Source organism: Pan troglodytes, chromosome 2, assembly GCF_028858775.2.
Source record: "Pan troglodytes isolate AG18354 chromosome 2, NHGRI_mPanTro3-v2.0_pri, whole genome shotgun sequence".
Taxonomy (NCBI): domain Eukaryota; kingdom Metazoa; phylum Chordata; class Mammalia; order Primates; family Hominidae; genus Pan; species Pan troglodytes.
The window spans coordinates 111,530,451-111,552,605 of record NC_086015.1 but is presented as its reverse complement, the minus strand read 5'-3'; the positions used below and the strand labels follow the sequence as shown (position 1 = coordinate 111,552,605).

The window sequence follows — 22,155 nt, the reverse complement described above, 5'->3', positions numbered from 1 at the left end:
AATTAGATTGACCCTGGTATTTTAGGAAGTGTGCATGTGATTTGAAGCAGAAATGGTTGGGGGAAAAAAAAAACTTTATAGTATACAGCTGACCCTTGAGCAATGTGGGGGTTATGGGCATCGGCCCCCACACAGTTGAATATCCACATATAACTCTGGACTCCCAAAAACTTTACTAATAGCCTACTGTTGACTTGAAGCCTTACCAATAACATAAAGAGTTAACACATATTTTGTATATGTATTATATACTGCATTCTTACACTAAAAGTAAGCTAGAGAAAAGAAAATGTTACTAAGCAAGCCATAAGGGAGAGAAAACATACATACTATTAAGTGGAAGTAGATAATCATAAAAGTATCTTCCCTGTCTTCATATTGAGTAGCCTAAGGAAGAAGAGCAAGAGGAAGGGTTGGTCTTGCTGTCTCAGGGGTGGCAGAAATGAAAGAAAATTTATATTTAAGTGGACCCATGCAGTTCAAACCCGTGTTGTTCAAGGGTCAACTATATTTTGCTGTCATAAACCAATTAAAATTTTTAGGTGATTTTTAAAATCAATAGATAATTAGTTTAAAATAAGTAAGTAATTGAAGTTTGGCATTGAGGTTAGTATAGTATTTAAGTTAGTATATGCTATGGAGGTTTTAATCACTGCATAATTTTAATAGCAAATGCTGAAAAATAACTATTAAATAGATTAGATGCTATCTGAATAGAGTATTATATAGCCATTTGTATTAGTCCATTTTGTGTTGCTGTAAAGGAATACTTGAGGCGCTGGGTAAGTTATAAAGAAAAGAAGTTTATTTTGGCTCACAGTTTTGCAGACCATACAAGAAGTGTAGCACCAGCATCTGCTTCTGGTGAGGGCCTCAGGAAGCTTACAGTCATGGTAAGACAAAGTGGGAGCGGCACCTCACATGGCCAGAGAAGAAGCAGAGGAGGGGAGAAGGACCAGAGACAGAGGAGGGGACATATATCCAAACTGTATCACCATTGAAAATTGTTGGGTGGGCATGCTGGCTCATACCTGTAATCCCAGCACTTCAGGAGGCGGTGGGAGGATTGCTTCAGGCCAGGAGTTTGAGACTAACCTAGGCAATAGAGTGAGTCCTCATCTCTACCAAAAGGAAAAAAGAAAAAAATGCCAGGCATGGTGATTGCTTCAGGCCAGGAATTTGAGACCAACCTGGGCATTATAGTGAGTCCTCATCTCTACCAAAAAGAAAAAAATGCCAGGCATGGTGGTGCATGCCTGTAGTCCTAACTACTCAGGAGGCTGAGGTGGGAAGATCGCTTGAGCCCAAGAGTTTGAAAGTGCAGTAAGCTGTGATCATGCCACTCCACTACAGCCTGGGTGACAGAGCAAGACCCTGTCTCTACAAAAAATGTTTACAAAGTTTACAAAGAAAAATACAAAGTTACTGACATGGGAATGTAACTTATACTATATGCTATAAAATTAACTGAGATGATTCCAAATTTTATGTTGATATAACATTAACTATATAAAATATGTTAAAAATAAATATATTAGCATTAATTATGGGTAGGAGAATTATGGATGATTGTTTTCTATGCTTTGTATTTTTAAGGTTTTCAACATGTATTTTTAACAGCAATGTAAATAAACATTATTTAATATATGTAAAAAAAGATGACTGTCATTTACAGAAGGAAAAAGACCATGGTAAAACTTATCAGTTTAAAAGATATTTTTTAATGTGATGGATTTTAAAAGTCAAGACAAAGATATATTCATTCATTCCGCATATACTTACTGAGTACTTGTTATGTAGCAGGCAGTGGCCAAGGCCCTGACTGTGTAGCATGTGCCAAAGCTTTGAAGGCAGAAAGAAACTTAGCATGATCAAGGAACTTAGAGAAAACTACTGGGGCCAGAGCTCCTAAGTGAGGGGGAGGGTGGCATAAGATTAACTGGGAAGACAGACCAAGTTCAGATTGTTTTGGGCATGAAAAGTAGTTTAGGCTTTATTTTTTGTGTAACAGATCTTTCCATTCAAGCTCAGAAATTAAGTACTCATATATTCCTAGTTGTTCACCTTATTTATTCCCTCATCTTGTCGTCTTAATAACTATTTAATAGTTATGAATAGTTTATGAACAGATACCTGGTTCTAGTACATTAACATTTAACTTCAAAGGCATATCACTAAGAACTGCTAGTCTGAGGAATAAAAAAACAAACCCACTAGTCAGGAGAAAAATATCTGCAAGCGCAGAAACCATGTGTAATTTTTCTTATTGTTGTGTCTCCAGCTTATTGTGCAGGGCCTGGTGCATAGTACATACTCATTAAATATTTGACCATAAAATCAAACTGTCAGCACATCGTTGTATAACATTTAGAAACTATAGCTCATTTTAAAGCTAGGAACCCTTTAAAGTTCAAGGCACCATTATTGGGGGTGTGAATTTAGAGAAATATACTGGAAAGCAGCCTCTTCACACATTTCTTCCCAGCCATGAGGTAAAGACCTTCTACTATCATAAGAGCAAACTGAAGGCCTTCCTCAAAGGGATTGGCCCTGAGGCTATTCATTCCCTTGCATCAAGTCTCTTGAATTTCTTCTTTATTGTCATCATATTATTCTAAGGAGCCCTCTTTTACTTCTACTCCTCTCTTTAAGGAGGACTGGGTCACCACCAAGAAGACTTTTGATGGTGGGATAACATGATTCTGTTGTCTGAGTTTGTGGCATTGCTCAAGGATGGTAAAGGTTGGCCAGGTGTGGTGGCTTACACCTGTAATTCCAGCACTTTGGGAGGCTGGGGTGGGCAGATCACTTGAGGGTAGGAGTTTGAGATTAGCCTGGCTAACATGGTGAAACCCCATCTCTACAAAAATACAAAAATTAGACAGGCATGGTGGTGTGTGCCTGTAGTCCCAGCTACTCGGGAGACTGAAGCAAGAGAATTGCTTGAACCCGGGAGGTGGAGGTTGCAGTGAGCCAACATTGCACCACTGCAGTCCGGCCTGGGCAACAGAGTGAGACTGTCTCAAAAAAAAAAAAACAAAAAACAAAAAAAGATTATTTCTGACAGTCAAAGTTCTGCTATAATCATCTAGAAACTAGAAACTTTTAATTTTGAACTGCCCATATCAAGTTAGGACACATTAATAATTATTTTTATAAATATGTTGGGGTCATAACACAAAATATTCCCACCTATTGTATGTAATCATATCCATAGTAATTGGCAGTCAGAATTAAGAAGGCATATTAGACAAATAGTAGGAAATTTTTGAGTGCCTTCTGAATTACTGAGATTAGAATCCTGTTGTATTCTAATAGTTTACAAAACAATTTTCTAAGCCTGTTTACATTTGAATTGCTCTTGAATGCTCTCTTAATACTTAGTAACTTAATCCTTTTTCTATGAATTAGTTTGAGTTCTTCAGAGGAATAGAACCAATAGGAGGTACACACACACACACACATATAGAAAAAGACTAAGGAATTGGCTCACATGGTTCTGGAGGCTGAGAAGTCCCAAGATCCGCAGCTATCAAGCCGGAGACCCAGAAGAGCTGATGGTAGTCCCAGTTTGAGTCTGAAGGCCTGAGGACCAGGAGAGCTGAGCTGATAGTTTGTTTCAGTCTGAGTCAGAAGGCAAGAGAAGACTAATGTCTTTAGTGACAATGAGGCAAAGATAATACATTCTCTTTCTCAGCTTTTTTGTTCTATTCAGCCCTTCAGTGGATTGAATAAAGCCCATCCGCATTGGTGATAGCAACCTGCTTTACTCAGTCTACTGATTCAATTATTTTTCGCATCCAGAAACACCCTCATAGACACACTCTGAATAATGTTTAACTAACACCAAGGCACCTCGTGGCTCAGTCAAATTGACACATAAAATTTACCATCAAAAGTCGACCCCTTGTCAACTTACCATCCATGTACATCTTCTTAAACCATAATCTTCAAATAAAGACCATACATAGCATGGTTATAATTTCATCTAATAGAATGTAACTGCTCTGCATACAACAGATGTTGCTCTAATTCCTTCTCCACAAGAGGAGATAAAGTCCATAAGTGATATTTACTCTTCTCCCTGATATCACTTAAATATTATAATATTAAAAGTAATAATACTTAAATAGTGTGATATAAAGTCAGTACATCTATGTTACATGATAAGGGAATAAGAGTAAAGAAAACAAAAATACATACGAATATATTCATAACAATTAGGAAATATTCATAACAATCACAATTCTCATTTCTGTAACTGGTCACATGCTTGTAGTTTGTGTTTATAACTACCATCTTTCACTACCTATTCTGTATTCCCCTTGCCTTCAGTAAGCACCTCAGCTGGTTTCAGTTCTTTACCTGGTGGGGTGACTCAGACGTTTATTCCTGAAGTGTCTGGGCCATTAAGTAGACCTGCCTGGATTTGGTTGTTGTAGTTTTCTGTTGATTTTTAGTCACAGGGCATGGTAATACCATGCCTTAAAGGATCTCCTGTATTTTAGAATACTCTTCCTTCCATTTTGGAGTAGTCCAGTGTCCTGTTAATAGGATCAATCATGCCAGCCAGTACAGTAATTGGCTTCTTTGCCATGTTGATTCAGAGGTATGAGGAGCCCAAAGTGGCCAGGTAGCAGTCTTAATTTCTGTTCAATCAAATCATTGTTGTATCTTCTGGTTGAAGAATTCTTCCTTTTGGAACTAAGACCTCTAGGCCAGCAAAGCATAAGGTCATGGGAACAGGAAGCAAGAATTTTGCTAGTGGGCTGCTAGGGGTAATAGCAAGTGATTCCACTCCATTTCCACCCCTTGATTCCTGGACCTGTAAATCCTGGCTGTAGGAGAAACAGCACCATATATTGGTTGCTGATTCGTTCCAGTAACTACTATTAAAGCTTTTTACCTATTGGTGTTCAGTCCAGTATAGTTTAACAAGTATCTATTGATTGGTTATGTAAACAGTACTGATCAGGTTATTGTAAAAGCATTAGAAACTTGTCTCTTCTCCCATGAGCATTGAGTCATTGGCATTTGAATCATTTACTCTGGTTGTTAAGTAGACTCTTACTAGTGCAAACATAGACTAGACTAAGCCATTTGTCAAAAGTGTATACCTCTGCTTCAGTTTTAAGATATAAAGTGATCACTTTTGTCTGCACTTCTGTCCTACTACCCCACTCTAAAAAAAGTAAATGTCACTTGAGTGTATAGAATCTACATTTATGTTGTTTACTATTTTACTAAAATCTTTCTGGTTTTCCAAGGTTTAGCATAGTTCTCATAGCTTACCTTAGTTGCCCCACCCCTATAGTTGCTTTTTTTTTTTTCTTTTGAGACGGAGTCTCGCTCTGTCGCCCAGGCTGGAGTGCAGTGGCACAATCTCGGCTCATTGCAAGCTCCGCCTCCTGGGTTCATGCTATTCTCCTGCCTCAGCCTCCCGTGTAGCTGGGACTACAGGCGCCCGCCACCACGCCCGGCTAATTTTTTGTATTTTTAGTAGAGACAGGGTTTCACTGTGTTAGCCAGGATGGTCTCGATCTCCTGACCTCGTGATCCGCCTGCCTCGGCCTCCCAAAGTGCTGGGATTACAAGCGTGAGCCATCGTGCCCGGCCAACCCCCATAGTTTCTGAGGAGATATGGGATAGAGCCTTAGAATTTGCATTCTAAGGAGTACCTAGGTGATGCTGATACTGCTGCTCTCAGAACCATACTTGGAGAACCAGTATCTTACATATTTATAAATTGTTGAAGTTAAGAATTATCTTTGAAATCTACTACAGCTTTGTATAGTTCTACATATGGAAGTGTTCACCAACTGACATTCTCTTTTTTCCTTAAAAAATCATGACTTGAGGACCCAGTTCCATTGGCTTTATTATCGTGTCCTTAAGGTTGAAATATCCTTGTTAAATTTTTGTTACTTACTATGGCACTTGTCACCACAAAGACATATGAAGAAAAGGGGAGCTCATGTTTTGTCCTACATGCTCATAGAACCTGCTCAGACTCCATATTTACTGCATATTGGGGAGGGAGTTGGCTCTCAAAGGGTCACTTTCTACCCCTGCCCTCTACATCCAATTGGTCTGCAGATTAGGATTAGCTTGGCATCCACCTATACTATCCTTTTTAATAGATTTAAGTACCATGGACCAACCAGTACTGGTAACCATTATTTTATCAAGCTTGAACATACCAGAGATGAGATGTCAAAAATATGTATCAATGTGATTGGTCAGAGCAAATGAGAATATTCTCTGTCAGCCTCTCATTTTTGTCCATTTCAGTTATATTGCTCAAAAATATCCATTAATTCCCTCTATACCAAATATGCCAGCCACTTGGGTTTGTTTCTTGCCCTGTTTTTATATTTATCTGTAGTTCTGTAGCAATGGCTCCCTTCCTTTCCCTCCCCCAGTTTTTTTCCTTTCTTTATTGACTACAAAAATGGTTCTATTTAAGTAGTAGTACCATCAAAACCTCAAAAAACAGATGAACTGTTAATAATATTGTGCCCTACTTTATGCACATGTTCACTAGGCTTTTAAATACCCTTTTCTACACTAGTCTTTATATCAAGCTTAATATAGCTTAGTATAGCATATAGGTGGAAACTGGAAATATATTTTTAATTATAATTTTTAATAATTTTTTAAAAATTTATTTTCTAAGGAAGAAGAGACAGATAATGAAGAAAACTTTATTGATCTCAACGTTTTAAAGGCCCAGACATATCACTTGGTAAGTTTCATCAGATACATGCAGGACCAACAAGCAATCAATGTGCATGTTCTGCTGGAAATTTAAATGAGTAGAAACCGTTGTTGGCCATTGTTTTGTATGCTGTTTCAAAAGTAGCTCTCAAAATTGCTTTCCTATATATAAAATGTTATAATTATAGCAAATATAAAAATCCAGAGGAGTGAGTGAGGCAGCCTCCTGTCTGTATCATGGAAAATTGACATAGTGCTACTCATGCAGACTGAAAATAATTTGCCTGGTGACATTTTTTATTATGAAAAGACATCAAATATTCTATTTCAAGTTATTTTCCATTTTAATAGGCCAAGATTTAATGATCTTGATTATAGGAAAATATTTAAATTGTAGCTCTTTAAATAAAATGGATTAAGACTGGTAGGTATATGAATAAGTAATCAGACATTGCTTTAAGTCTGTTTTAATTATGAAATAAATCTAGTCTATAAAAGTACATATACAATGAGATATTTCAGATATATATGGTATTTTTACATTCACCATATATATTATATATCAATATATATTATTTATATATAAATATATTTATAATATATTATAATATATAAATAATACATAATATGTATTATAAATAATATACAATATATTATATATAAGTAATATATAATATATAAATATATTGATATATTATATATAATAATATATATAATATATTAATATATAAATAATATATAATAATATATTAATATATTATATATAAATAATATATAATATATTTATATATTATAAACTTAATATATTTATATATTATAAATAATATATATTAATATATAATTATGTATTGTAAATATATTAATATATAATAAATATGTTATATAAATATATGTTAAATTAATTAAATAATATATAAATATATATTATATGCTATAATATTTTGTATATTATATAATATGTTATAATATTTTATATATTATATAATAGGTTATATATTAATCAAGGATATATACCTACTGTACCCTCAAAAAGTACATATGGAAAGTAATGCTCTATTAGTCCTTTATTTAATTTTTCTTATCTGAATCCTCAAGACAAGTTTGGATCTAGTTTTGGTTTCATATCATGAAGATTTCCTTGACTACCCCTCCCCAGGATGATCTTTGTATTTATCATAATAATGAGGATTAATAATACTAAGGCATCAATACTGCCTTAGTATTATTAATCCTCATTGATGCCTTAGTGTTATTAATCCTCATTAGTTATTATTAATGATGCATATATGTGTCTGTGTTTTCTGCCCAACTTGAGATGTAATATAACGTTGTGGTCAACTTGCCTCAGTGTGTGACTTGACTCTAATACTTACTAGGATTCCAGATTTGGGCAAGTTTCCAAACTTCTTGTGCCTCATCTTCTTAAGCTGTAAATGAGATAAAAATATTACCTTTACCTTTGTCATAGGGTTTTTGAAAATTAAAAGAGTTACTACGTGTAAAACACTATAATAATATCTGTCACATAGAAAGTACTCAGCACTGGCAAAAACCAAAACCACATCTTTCCTCCATATTTCCCCGTCTGAAATCTGATTTGTAAGCTCCTTGATAACGGAGATAGCTATCCTTTTTAATATTCCCCGTAGTGTAACACAGAAGGTACTGAATAAAAACCTCTTAAATGAATGAAGGTATTTTTTATTGATCAATTGGAAATATATCAGAATAATATGTTAAAATTTAAATCTAAACTGTAGTTATATCAATACCTTACATTTGCAGATTGTTTTGTAGTTTTCAAGTACTTTAAAACACATTTCTTTACTGACCTTGTAAAGTATTTGGGTAGATGTTATCTCCATTTTGCAAATATAAACACTGAAATTTATAACCTTGGGACAGTTTAATCTTTTAAGAAGCTAATAAATCACAGTACCTGAATTTAAACTGCTTCTCCAAACTCCAAGTCTATTGCTTTTTCCGCTTTACCTCATAACAAGAGTTGAACAAGGTGTAGATATGTTTTGATTCCTGCCTTTAGCAAGTTGTAATTAGTAATGTTGGTGTTTACTTAATGTGTGTGTTGGAGATGATGATGACCGAGTGCTCCTCAAATGTGAGAAGAAAAATAAAAGTAGAGATGCACACAGTTATTCTTGGAAAGAAACTGTTGTTTGTGTTATTCATTCTTATATTGATGGTGTAAACAGAGAACTGTGAAGGCCACCTGGGATTCCTTCTGGACAAAGTAGTTTGAGTACTGAGAAGGAGCAAAGTAAATTAATTTGCTTCTGCCACTACACCAATTCCTTATTGGTCCTGATTTCAATTTTTCATCACAAACTACATGAGGAAGGGTTTTTCCAAATGGTGTTTTTGTAAATTATCTAAGTATTAGATTCTTTGGACAAAAATTATATAACATAACTCCTTTAGAGCTAAGACTATGTATAGTTGTATTTCCACAAGAGGAAGAAGAGTGAACACCAGGTGTTTGTGGATGGTCAACCATGGAGTACTAATGAGGCAGAAAACCCTTTCATATTTTAAAAAACCTGGCAAGCTCATGATATTGCCCACTAAAGCCATCTGCCTGAGACAGCTGTGTCTGACTACAGCTTATGATGGTTTGGGCTGCTCTTTCCCCAAGACAAAATTGCTATATAGGTTAGTATCATAGATTTAAGATTTTATGTCTCATGCAGCAGGTGGACTCACAATGCAGAGGAAATATTATTTTAGGAAAGTTGAACATGATGAATTCTTCACTAGAACAAAAACGATACATACTGTCAAGGAAAGTGACTTTCTAAATGTATATGTGACTGTGCAAGCCCAGCCATGTGTGGATTGCAGCATTTTCTCCCTGTCTATGGTTTTAAAACAATAAGATGCTTCTCCAATCATTCTCTGTCCTCTCACCCACCCTACTTTATTTTTCCTCACAGACCCTGGTATTGCATTATATTTATTAATTACTGATTTATTTTTTCTGTCGCAACCACTGGAATGCAAACTCCGCTGGAGCAGGAGCTTTTTCACTGCTTTTTTCACCAGTGTCTTGTATGTAGGAGTTGCTCAATAATCAATAATATTGTATGAATACATGCCTGAATATGTGCTATTTTTGTACTTATGGTTTCATAGGCAATTTTCATAGAGAAAAGAACTTACTGACAATAATCATATCCTCTTCTGTGTACCATGTGGGCTAATGCAGGGAGAAATTACCTATATTCCTTCCTTTCATTAAATAAAGTGAAGTCTAGACCTTGAGAAGCATGCTCTTTAAGTATCATGATAATCCCAAGAGTTGGACCTACACAAGCATATTCCTGAGATTTGCAGTAAAATGAAGTGAGAATGCAAATGAAAAAGACATGTCATAAGCAGGTTGTGTTCTCTGGATGCAAACATTGAGACAGTTTGGAGTGCAAGATGTTTATTAGAAATAGACACATGTGAAAGGAAGGGAGAGGAAAGCAGGATTGGGCAGAGGGAGAAGTCATGCTGCGATACGGGCCTGACAAAGATTGGCCAACCTGGTAGAGTCACGTGTTGCCTGCTTAGCTCACCCCCTGGAGGCCAGTTGCCCTGGGAAGGGCATACTCCAGGTGAAATGGCTCTCTGCGGAAGCTGACAGCAGGAGACTGTCTGCTGGCCACCTTCTCTGAAGCTCAGCAGCAAGATCTTCCTTGAAAGAGGTCCTGGTGACCCATCTTCCTAACTACCACAGCATAGTTGAAGCCTGTAACTGCTAACTTGAAGAATTTGTAAAGAGATACCATCTGCCCATTGACTAAATTTTAAATGTCTGCCTAAGTGGATCATGACACAGCAGTAGTTTCATGAACACTGAAAAAGATATGTTCCTCCTACTGATGATGAATGCTTATAACAATGACATTGGTTTGTTTTGGAATGAGTTGCTTTTCAGAACATTTATTTGAGGTTTAAAAAATATATTTAAAGTCATTCTGTGTGATTTTCCCCTCTAATTCCCTTACCCCAATTATGATTTTGCCAACAACTGCAATTAATGAGGCATTGCTTCATCTTCCACCATTTCATTTGTAATTTAATTACTTGAATTTTCAGATAGCTTTTCTTAGAAGGAAAGCATTACGAATGGATATTAGGCTTCAAGGCTAGTCCACAGAATTCCACGTTCTTTATGTCCCTCTGATTCCTGAGTGTTCTTGAAATCTGAAATTTAGCCAAAGCTACCCTAAGAGTGGCCATGAGAAAGGACACTGGTGCTGAATTAAAGTTCTGACAGTTGGGCTGGGCCTGTGATGTTTAGAAGTATAGTAGAATATTCAGCGCTGTAGGGAGTGGGAGCAGGAAAGGAAGACTCTAGTGATGAGGTGGTAGCAAGGTGTGCTAGTCATTTCCATTTCTAATTTGCATATGTCAGTTGGGCACTGCTTGCATGTTCACAGTGGCTATGCCGTAATTATGAGTAGTCTTTGTATCTCCCTTCACCCTTGTGAAACTCAACAGAATCATGGCAACAGCCTTCTGGCAGCATAATGCAGATGTGTCATTCTCCTTCCCCAGTGAAAAAAAGAGGAGAGGGAGCTGTGCACTCTCTGAATTCTATTTTTAAATGCCCATCACTTCATTTCAAAACATTTTTTCACACATGCCATAGATACTATTCTTTCTTGAGATGCTAAATTTGAGGTTTTGGAAACCAAATCCTGAGTTACACAGTGTAAAACCAAGTATCTCAAAAGGTTTAAACACAATTGGTTTTTAATTACTTAGCAAGAAATTCATTATACCAAGTAAGAATGAGAGACTTTTTAGCTTAAAAGGCAAATGCTGAAAAGAAGTAAAAATATGGTCTTAGAGTAAAAGTGTCATTTCAGATTTAGTTTAGAGTTTCATCTAGGCAAAACTGCAGTATTGTAATCAAAGAGAGGAAGAAGATGGATCTTTTTTGGTTAATATCTTAAATACTTTAATTTTTTAATTTTACATATGTTTTATATTTTTCTTTTAGATAAAATATTCTTACTGAGTAATCTAGGAGAAAAAACTGTTCTATGTACAGCTTGCCCTATCAGTTGCCATTAATTTTTGATTCCTGCTTAAGGAGAATGTTTTTTTCCTCTGCTTTCCTAAAACAGTTGAGTGTTAGGCCTCCTATCTGTGTTATGAGAGAAGTCTATGGTTGGTATTTCACAGGAGAAATTAAAATGCCACATGTTTGAGTGTGATGGGACACATTATGACTGAGTAAATGCTTTTATTTCTGTGGTAACTAACCCTTACCACCCCCATCAGTTTTACATCTGGAGGTGAATAGGAAATGTGGGCTAGAGAAAAAAGCTCTGCTTCTCACTGCTCAGTGGAGGCTCAAATGGCACTTCTTGCTGGGTGTAAAAGACAGTTTTGCTTGATCTTCAGTGTAGCTTTTCAACCCACTTTTGAAATAAGAGAGATCTTTATTTTCTTCTTGGTTTCATTGTGGGCCTAGCAAAAAGTAGGAAGCAAGGACTTTTCAAGGTCCCTTCCAGATCTGAGTCCATACCTTCAAGGTAGATTCAATGGCAGAAATAGCAGCCCAAGATGAATTCCTGACTCTGTGTCACTCGCCACATGACCATAGCAAGTTAATTAACTTCTATGACTCTGCTTTCTTATCTGGGAATGGGGCACAAATAATTCTACCCAGTCTTGTTTTGAGATTATTATAACCTAACCTGTGGACAGTACCTGACATTGTGCTGGCATAGAGTATGGGCTTCATGCATTTCTTATTTTGTATAATTTTTTACCTTTCCTAGAAACTGGAATTAGTTCTCAACATTCTTATGTGCCATAGAAGACTAGGAAAAGCCGCAGTCCCTCAATACAAAAAGTCCCTAGATTGTCATGAGTATTTTTGAGTAAGATACTTACATAGGATATAAGTTATCAAGAAGCTTGCATTTCTATGTAAATTGGGAAGCCCTGGTGATGTCATGGCTTTATTTTCATAATCTGTCACATGGATTATTATTGAAGGCCCACTAGACTAAATTTGCTGTCACACAAGATCTCCCCTACAGAAATGACTCAAGGAGATCTGATGAAAAGTAATATAATGATTTTTTAGATATTATTTGAGAGCTGTCATTCTATAAATAGATAGGTTATAGTTCCTTCCATCAACACTAGTAGCAGATATTTATTATATAATTCAATATATTAAATGGGTACCAGACTATATACATTTTTTCAGTCTTCTATAACTTTGTATTTTTTAAACCCACCCATCTCTCAAACCCTCATCACCACTTACCACTTACCCCTGGCAATGTTAGTGCTTTGTATATATGTCTGATTCATCTTTACCCAGGCCATCTCGGTAGTCATTAAGACCCGTGGATGCTGCCTTTGAAACATCTCCCATATCCATCCCTTCAGCTGCCTTGCAAGGCCATGTTCTTTTCATCGCCTGTCTGGATTATATGACAGTAATGCTCTAAATAGTCTTTGGTCTTCCTCTTTCAATCCCACCCCCACTCTTTGTCACAATATTTTTCACCCTGCTACTCTGTCTAACTTACTGAAACATGGCTATTACAGGTCATTCTGAATTCAATGATTGATGGCTTTCATTGCCTACAGGTCCATTTATATAGAGTGTAGAGCAATAAAATTTTGATCTGGCTTTCAAGACCCTTAGCAATTTGACTGTTGTCTACACAGCTAACCTCATTTTCTTCTACAAACCCTTTATTCCAGTTAAATGGGTGCCCTCATAGGCTTTCAAACACCTTGTGAGCATATCTGCTCCCATCCAATGCTTCTCTTTCCTATTGTCTCTTTTCTAAAATACCTTCCCACTGTCTCTCTACCTGACTCAAATGTTCAAGGTTCAGCTCAAATTCTATCTCTTCTATCTCCTAAGTGACACTTCCCTTATCACCTTGCCCCATTTAGTCCCACAGCCAACCCAAAAATCTACAAAAACCCATAAATCTATAAAACATAACTAGCATGTTTTATTCATGAGGATTATTGTTTTAGTCACTATTCCTGGACTGTAACAGTATGTGGAACATAGTGGGCACTAAGTAAATAGTTGTTGGATAAATATTAATAAATACAGTAATTGCACCTTGCCTATAACTTCTTGGCTTCTTTTCTGGCTGGAGGACAAAATTCATATTCCTTACCTTAGATTTGAAGTTCTTTCACAATGTACTTAACTCTTTTTTCCTCCCCAGTATTCACCTTTTTAAGCCCCTAGACTCTTTTCTCATTTTGATCTTCACAAGTTATATTCATTCCTATTTCAGTTTTTTGGCTTATGCCGTTTTCCTCACTGTAAACACTTGGCTTGTCTCTTTTCTGCCTGTTTATATCCCATACATTCTTGTTAGGCTAAACTTAAAACTCATTATTGCATTAAAACATACTTGTCTTTCTCATTCAGACTCCTACAGCATACCACCTGTACCAGCTAGTTTTTGGAAGTTAATCAAATTTTATTTTTACCTGCTTATTGAAAAAACTTTATTCTTTTTTAAAGTAAAATATGTTCCGTGGGATTTTTTAAAAAATGAAACAACAAAAGAGTATAAAGAAAAATGTGAAAAGTTTCCCAAATCTCAGCATTCAGATAGAAACATTGTACCCCTTTATTCATAATTAGCCCAAAGTTATGTAAGATGAGAACATTTGGAAGTGGTGTCTGAATGAAGGGTATATGGAAATTTTTTGTGTGATATTGATGCAATTTTTTATAAGTCTGAAAATATACACAGAAATTAACAAAGTATAGAATCTATAAAATAATACAAATATGTGGTCATGTTAGTATATGAAGCAATGCAAATCAGTGAGGAAAACTGAACTGTTCAATTAAATGGTGAAGAGATAATAGGCTAATCCATTTGTAGAAAAGGCTGGATTCCTCCCTCATACATTACACCCAAATTAACTCCACATGGATCACAATAACAAATAATAAGGCACAAAAATAAAATAAAAACACGAGGCCGAGTGCAGTGACTCACGCCTCTAGTCCCAGCACTTTGAGGGCCATGGTAGGTGGATCACTTGAGGCCAGAATTTCAAGACTAGCTTGGCCAACATGGTGAAACCCCATCTCTACTAAAAATACAAAAATCAGCCAGGCATGGTGGTGCATGCCTGTAGTCCTAGCTACTTGGGAGGTTGAGGCAGGAGAATCACTTAAACCCTGGAGGCGGAGGCTGCAGTGAGCCGAGATCATGCCACTGCACTCCAACCTGGGTGACAGAGCGAGACCCTGTCTCAAAACAAAACAAAACAAAACAAGACACACACACGCACACACCAAACATGAGGAGTGACAAGTGTTATACTCATAGTTTGAAGTAGGCATAATTAAGCATGACAAGAAAATCAAAAACATAAAATACAAATCTGAATGCATAAAAATTAAAACTTTATATTACAAGAAAGCAGAGTGGGGAACACTGTTACGTTAAAATACAAGTGATGAACTGGAGAAAAATAATTATAGCCTATGTGCAAAGGGTTGATAGACATGTGCTAAGGTGTTTTAGAGCTTGTGCTCTAGAGTAACACTGCCTGACCTACCAATCACCAGATGTGACATTGAAAAAGTCATGTAACTATTCTGTGCCTCAGTTTCCTCACTTTAAAAGATGGTAATAAGACTCCCTGTTTCATGGTATTATTATTGGGCATTTAACCCATATGTAAAAGCATGTAGTACCATGTTTGGCATGTAATAGTAATGATAATAACTGCTAAAATATACCAGGGGTTAGTATGTATTATACACTGTGCAAGCCTTTTAAATACATTGTCTCATTTAATGCTCACAGCAACCCTTCCAATGAGGAAGGTGCTGTTATTCTCATTTTACAGATGGGTACTCTGAGATTTAGAGAGGTTATGTAACTTGACCAACAGCTAGTAAGTCATGGAGGTGGGATTTGAGCAAAGATGCGATTCCAGACCCATCCTCTTAACATTTACACCATGCTGTTGTGACTCTTAAGACAACTTAGTTCCCTTTTCCTTGAGTCTTGGGAGTATTTAATCTTGAGAGTTAATTGGACTTTTAACACCCTCTCAGTAGGTATATGATATAAGCTCTTCAAATGAATCTGGACACTAGTATATCCATGAGGTTGCCATCTCATGTATATTTTTACAGAACATAGCCTTTCTTTGATGCTTGACCAAAGATTACTGGAACAGGATTCTAAATAGGCTTTTAACACTGTATGTTTGATTCTTGAACTGACTTCGATGGTGTGCCCCACTGTTTGAGCCCAAGGTTACTTTATGGGATAGTGTAGACTGTTATTTTCAATTCTTCCTTTGGCAGTTAGGATCAGTTCCCATCTTATCAGTTTCTCCTTTTACCTAGGACCAATTATTACTCCCATTAACTGGCCTCAGACTTTTCCTAGTAGTCTGCAAACTCTGCAGGCAGCAATTAAATCCTTTTAGCTTTCCAGACCAAGCACAGTGCCTGAATTCTTACCTTGAATGTTGTAGGAGTTTAACAAATGGCTTATTAGTTTAATTAATTATAAATGAGACTTCTAGATAACTTGTGTCTTATGAGCTTCTAATTGTTTCTTCTGCAGCAGTAACTGGAAAATGGAATTTCCCAAAATCAATGCTTTATATTAGTTAATGTGTTAGAGAGGGACTTTGTCATGATGATATAAAATTTTGATTAAATGAAACAGCAGTTTATTTCTCTTATACAAGTGACCCACATAAAGTACCATTTATGAAATGGAAAAACAATTGGGAAGAAAAATTTTCTCAAAGTATTATAACCAAGGCACAGTATAGTTTTAAAATGATTTATACTTTATATATAGGGCTTGCTCAGTTAATGTATCCAGTTATTAGGCATTAAGAAATGTTGAGTGAGGAATGAGGTTATGAAATAGATATGCAAACATGGATGTAGAAAGAAACTGTATAGTTTGAATAAGTTAATGCTGCTCTGCCAAACCTAATGTTCTCTTTTTGCCCTTTATTCATTTAGCAACTGGGCCATTTCCCCTAGTATATTAATTATGGCCTACGAGTGAGTGAAAATTTTTGAGCTCCTATGTTAAATCATTTTAGGACATTGGGAGTGGGAGTTAGCAAATCGTTGCTTAAGGGAACCAAATAATAAGCTAGTAAAGGTAAATGCAACTTACTAAAGGGCCCAACATAAAAACAAATAGCTTATGCAGTGGCATATCTTAATGCAGTGTTTGATCTTTATGTACCCTGCTGCCTCAGATTCTAGGTCTAATTCAAACGGCCACTGCAAACCCATCTGCCTTTATGAAAAATGCCCTTCCTTCAGTAAAACATTTTGAGTATGTTATTCACAACTTGAACAATCCTACATCCAGGCCTGAAGAAAGTGGGAGTATGGATGGGTGTGCCCCCTTGTCTTGTTTGGTGATTCTGAACTTCAATCTTGTAAGGAGGGAAAGAAAGAGGGGTTGGAAATGAGGGTTGGAAATGAGGGTGGAAATGAGGATTGGAGAGCACTGGCTTTGGGATTTAATCAACAGCATCTAGCTTCAGTTCACCCAAATGGTACTCCATAAATCAAACTTATTTTTATTTATTTTTTATTTTTTATCTTTAGTTATTATGAACACATAGTGCATATTTATGGGGTGTATGTGATATTTTGATACAAGGCATACAATGCGTGATGATCAGATCAGGGTAATTGGGCTATCAATCACCTCAAGTATTTATCATTTATTTGTGTTAAGAACATTCCTGTTCCACATTTTTAGGTATTTTGAAATATATAATACATTACCGTTAATCATAGTTGCCTTATTGTGCTACCGAACACTAGGTCTTATTTTTTCTATATAACTAATGCAGTTTTAAATAACTATATTTTCATACCCAATAACCATTCACTTTTTATCCCTCCTCCCCCCTACCATTCTCAATCTCTGGTAACCATCATTCTACTCTCTACCTCCATGAAATCTACTTATTTTTACCTCCCACATATGAGTGAGAACATGTGATATTTGTCTTACTGTTCCTGGCATATTTCATTTAACATAATGACCTCCAATTCCATCCATGTTGCTACAAATGACAAAATTTCATTCTTTTTATGGCTAAATAATATCCCATTGTGTATATATACCTTGTTTTCTTTATCCATTCATCCCTTGATCAACACTTAGGTTGATTCCCTATCTCGGCTATTGTGGATAGTGCTGCAGTAAACATGTGAATGCAGATTTCTCTTTAACATACTGATTTCCTTCCTTTTGGGTATATGCTCCACAGCAGCATTGCTAGATTATATGATAGATTTTTAGTTTTTTGAGGAACCTCCAAAGTGTTCTCCATAGTGGCTGTATTAATTTACTTTCCCACCAACACTATACAAGTGTTCCCCTTTCTCCATATCCTTGCCAGCATTTGTTATTGCCTGTCTTTTTGATAAAACCATTTTAACTGAGGTAAAATGGTATCTTGTGGTTTTGGTTCGCATTTCTCTGGTGATTAGTAATGATTAGTGATCATTTTTTCGTATAATTGCTGGCCATTTGTATGACTTGTTTTGAGAAATGTCTCTTTTTGATCTTTTGCCTATTTTTTAATTAGATCATTTGGGTTGTTTTCCTACTGAGTTGTTTGAACTTCTTATATATTCTGATTGTTAATCCCCTTTCAGATGGGTAGTTTGCAGATATTTTCTACCATTCTGTGGGTTGTCTCTTCATTTTGTTGATTGCTTCCTTTTCTGTGCAGAAGCTTTTTAGCTTGACATGATCCCATTTGTCCATTTTTGCTTTGTCTATCTGTGCTTTTGAGGTCTTACTTAAGAAATCTTTGCCCAGACCAATGTTCTGGAGTGTTTCCCCAGTGTTTTCATGTCATAGATTGAAATGTTTAATCCATATTCATTTGATTTTTGTGTATGGTAAGAGATAGGCATCTAGTTTCATTCTTCTACATATGAATATCCAGTTTTTCCAGCACCATGTATTGAAGAGACTGTCCTTTCCACAATGTATGTTCTTGGTGTTTTTATCAGAAATGAGTTGGCTATAAATGCATGGATTTAAATCTGGATTCTGTATTCTTTTCCATTGGTCTTTGCATCTGTTTTTATGGCAGAACCATGCTGTTTTAGTTATGGTAGCTTTGTAGTATAATTTGAAGTCAGGTAATGCAATGATTCCAGCTTTGTTCTTTTTTCTCAGGATTGCTTTGACTATTCTGACTCTTTTGTAGTTCCTTATAAATTTTAGAATTTTTTTTTTATTTCTGTGAAGAATGTCATTAGTATTTTTATAGGGATTGCATCTGTAGATTGCTTTGGGTAGTATGGACAGTTTAATAATATTTATTTTTCCAGACCATGAACTTGGAATATCTTTCCCTTTTCTGTGTCCTCTTCAGTTCTTTCATCAGTGTTTTTGTAGTTTCATTCTAAAGATTTTTTCACTCCTTTGATTAAGTTTATTCCTAGGTATTTTATTTTAGCTGTCGTGAATGGAATTACTTTCTTGGTTTCTACTTCAAATTGTTCACTGTTGGCATATAGAAATGATACTGATTTTTATATATTGATTTTGTTCCCTATAATGTTACTGAATTTATCATATGATGCAATATCTGCATTCTAGTAAGAATCACTCAAAACTGCTGCTGAGAGGGCATGCTGTCTTGTTTCAGCCTGGTTTTGCAGGATTGGGATTGCCCATAACCCTGGCAGGAGTAACCCTTTGTGTATACCCACACACATGCCCTGAGGTCAGGGCTCACATACCACTAGCAAGGCATATGTCCTCCCTACCCCAGCCCCCATTAGTCTATCCTGTGTGGTATAGAAAATGAGAAGCTGGGTCTCGTAGAGTCTAAGACAGGTACTCAATGTGCCAGTGAATGTGCATATGCCTAGTTCTTCGAAACATATGCATCTTACTGATGCCAGTGTGGATTTACATGGCAGAGAACCTTCCCTATTGCTTTAGGTTTTGACACAGAGACCCATTATCTCTTTTCCTGCCATAGTACACATTCTCATGTAACTTCACATGTATCTGCTTTGTGAATGCAGCACCTCCTTCCCCAGCTATGATACTCTTGTGCTACCCTAGATCCAATATATATAGAAGTATATAGCATTAAGTACTCAGAATAATACAATGTTTCCATATTTAAATGTTTAAAGTAGAATCTTGAGCTTTTTTTTCACATTTTACTTAATGTTTTGTTTTTTTATACTTCTGGTTTTCTAAATGGAATGCAACTGAATACATTCAGACCACATATTATACAGTGTAAAAACATGTATTAGTTATCCATTCTCAAATGGTGAAGTTAGAAATATATAGTCCCTTGAATCTGAACAAAAAGCAATATAGGCTTTAAGGCTCTGAGTCTAAACAGGACTTGCTGTTATGAGCTAGGAGGTAGGAGAGGCTTTCTTATGTTAGCTCTGTTCCAGAGTCTTAGTTGGGAGTGAGTTCAAAGCCTCTAATGACCTCAGTCTCCCACAAAAATACAAACCCTAATGTAAGATTAATCTTCTGATTAGTGTTACATCTGATTGGAAAAACTAATCCAATGAGCTTTCATTTAAGAAATGTGATTTTAGTGACATAAATATATATTGGGAATGTAATTTCATCATGAGGTTGTTCACCTAGTTTTTGTTTTTAAATTTTGTGTTATGGAATGTTTCAAACATATACAAAATTAGAATAAGATAATGAACATGCCACATTATCCAGTTTCAACAGTTGTTAACATTTTGTCAGTCATGTTTTATTTAAAGCTGCCTCCCTTTTTTTCTTTGCCTCATAGTATTTTAAAGTAAAATTCAGACATTTTGTCAATTCATCTGTAAATATTTTAGCATTTATTTCTAACTTATAAGGCCCTTTTAAAAAAAACCATGCCATGTCATACCTATAAAATTAGTAATTTCTTAATATCATCCCGTATCTCCCATATTAAAATTTCACTGATTGTCTCAAAAATATCTTTTTATAGATTATTCAAATTAGAATTCGTATAAGGTTCATACATTTTATGTCTGTTTATATCCCTTTAGTCTCTTTTTCTCTATATAAATATTGATATTTTAATTTTTTCTTTAGATTTACTTATAATTTATTAAGGGAGTTAAAGGGAAGAATTGGTACCAAAATTACTGCCTTAGATTTTATCTTTAAATCATTAATCTACATTATTTATATTTTCAGATCCATACATACTTAATGCTGAAATGTGAAGGGCTGGGAAAAAAGAAAAGAGTGGGCCTTTTTTGTTGTAATTCAGAAACAATCATGATTGATTTTTATTATTCCAATGCAGAAAGCAAATGCAGAAATTTGGCCCCCTCCCTATTTGAGTTCAAGTATGTCTATATTAAATTACACTTTAAGCTATATTATAATTTGACCTAATAAATTATCACTTCAATTATGAATACAAATTTTGTAAATAGTGATTCTTTGCTTCTGGAATTTTTTTATATTTTGTCTTTCAGATTTGGGGTTTGTATTTCAGTGCGATAAATTTAAGTGTTTTCTCTTTTTTTTTTTTTTTTTTTTTTTGAGACAGAGTCTCGCTCTGTCACCCAGGCTGGAGTAGTGCAGTAGCATGATCTTGGCTCACTGCAAGCTCCGCCTCCCGGGTTTACGCCATTCTCCTGCCTCAGCCTCCCGAGTAGCTGGGACTACAGGCGCCCACCACCATGCCCGATTTAAGTGTTTTCTTACCAAACATGAGTGAGTTTTCTTACCAAACATCTTCTCTACTGTTACCAATTAACATACCTAAATGGCTTGTTGGTCCATTTGATGGTATTCCTATTGAGTTCAATCTGATGTCTCAGAAACATTTTTCCTTGTAAAAATAGTTGAATCATATATTTGCTTCTTTTTTAATACATATTTTGCTATTCTACCAGGTTGGTGCATTATTTTCTTTCAACATTGTAGGAAGACAGAAAATAATTTCTCCTTCCACTATAATTTTAACACTACCAATTCTTGATTTAAATTGTGCAGTACTGCTAAAATGCCTCAAATTTTTAACATTTCTTTTTATAAACTCTCAATCTTGTGATATCTTTCCTTTCTTAGGATATGAACGAGACTGCCAAACAAGAAGATATTTTGGAATCCACAACAGATGCTGCAGAATGGAGCCTAGAAGTGGAACGTGTACTACCGCAACTGAAAGTCACGATTAGGACTGACAATAAGGTATCAAAGAGGGAACACATTTTCTTATAAAAAAAAAAAGTTATAAGGAAACTTCAGGGTTAGGGGTACTCCCAATTATAAAAATTATTAAAGAAGGGCAGTAGGATTCAGTTTTCAGCATTTTGTCTTAACAAGGATTTAACAAATTGTTGTTAAATAACTAAATAATGTAATGTGGTCCAAAAAGCAAAGCAAA

At 35.6% G+C, this 22,155-nt stretch overlaps 1 protein-coding gene across 1 annotated transcript in view; it reads left to right on the top strand.

Annotated features, from left to right (window-relative positions):
* The window catches only part of IFT57 (intraflagellar transport 57), a 60,213-nt gene that overhangs the window by 9,199 nt on the left and 28,859 nt on the right, over window positions 1-22,155 (top strand). Inside the window, exons 5-6 of the mRNA XM_526260.6 lie at window positions 6,677-6,745; window positions 21,837-21,959. Of these exons, the coding sequence (XP_526260.2) occupies window positions 6,677-6,745; window positions 21,837-21,959 (192 nt within the window). The remainder of the gene's footprint in view (window positions 1-6,676; window positions 6,746-21,836; window positions 21,960-22,155) is intronic.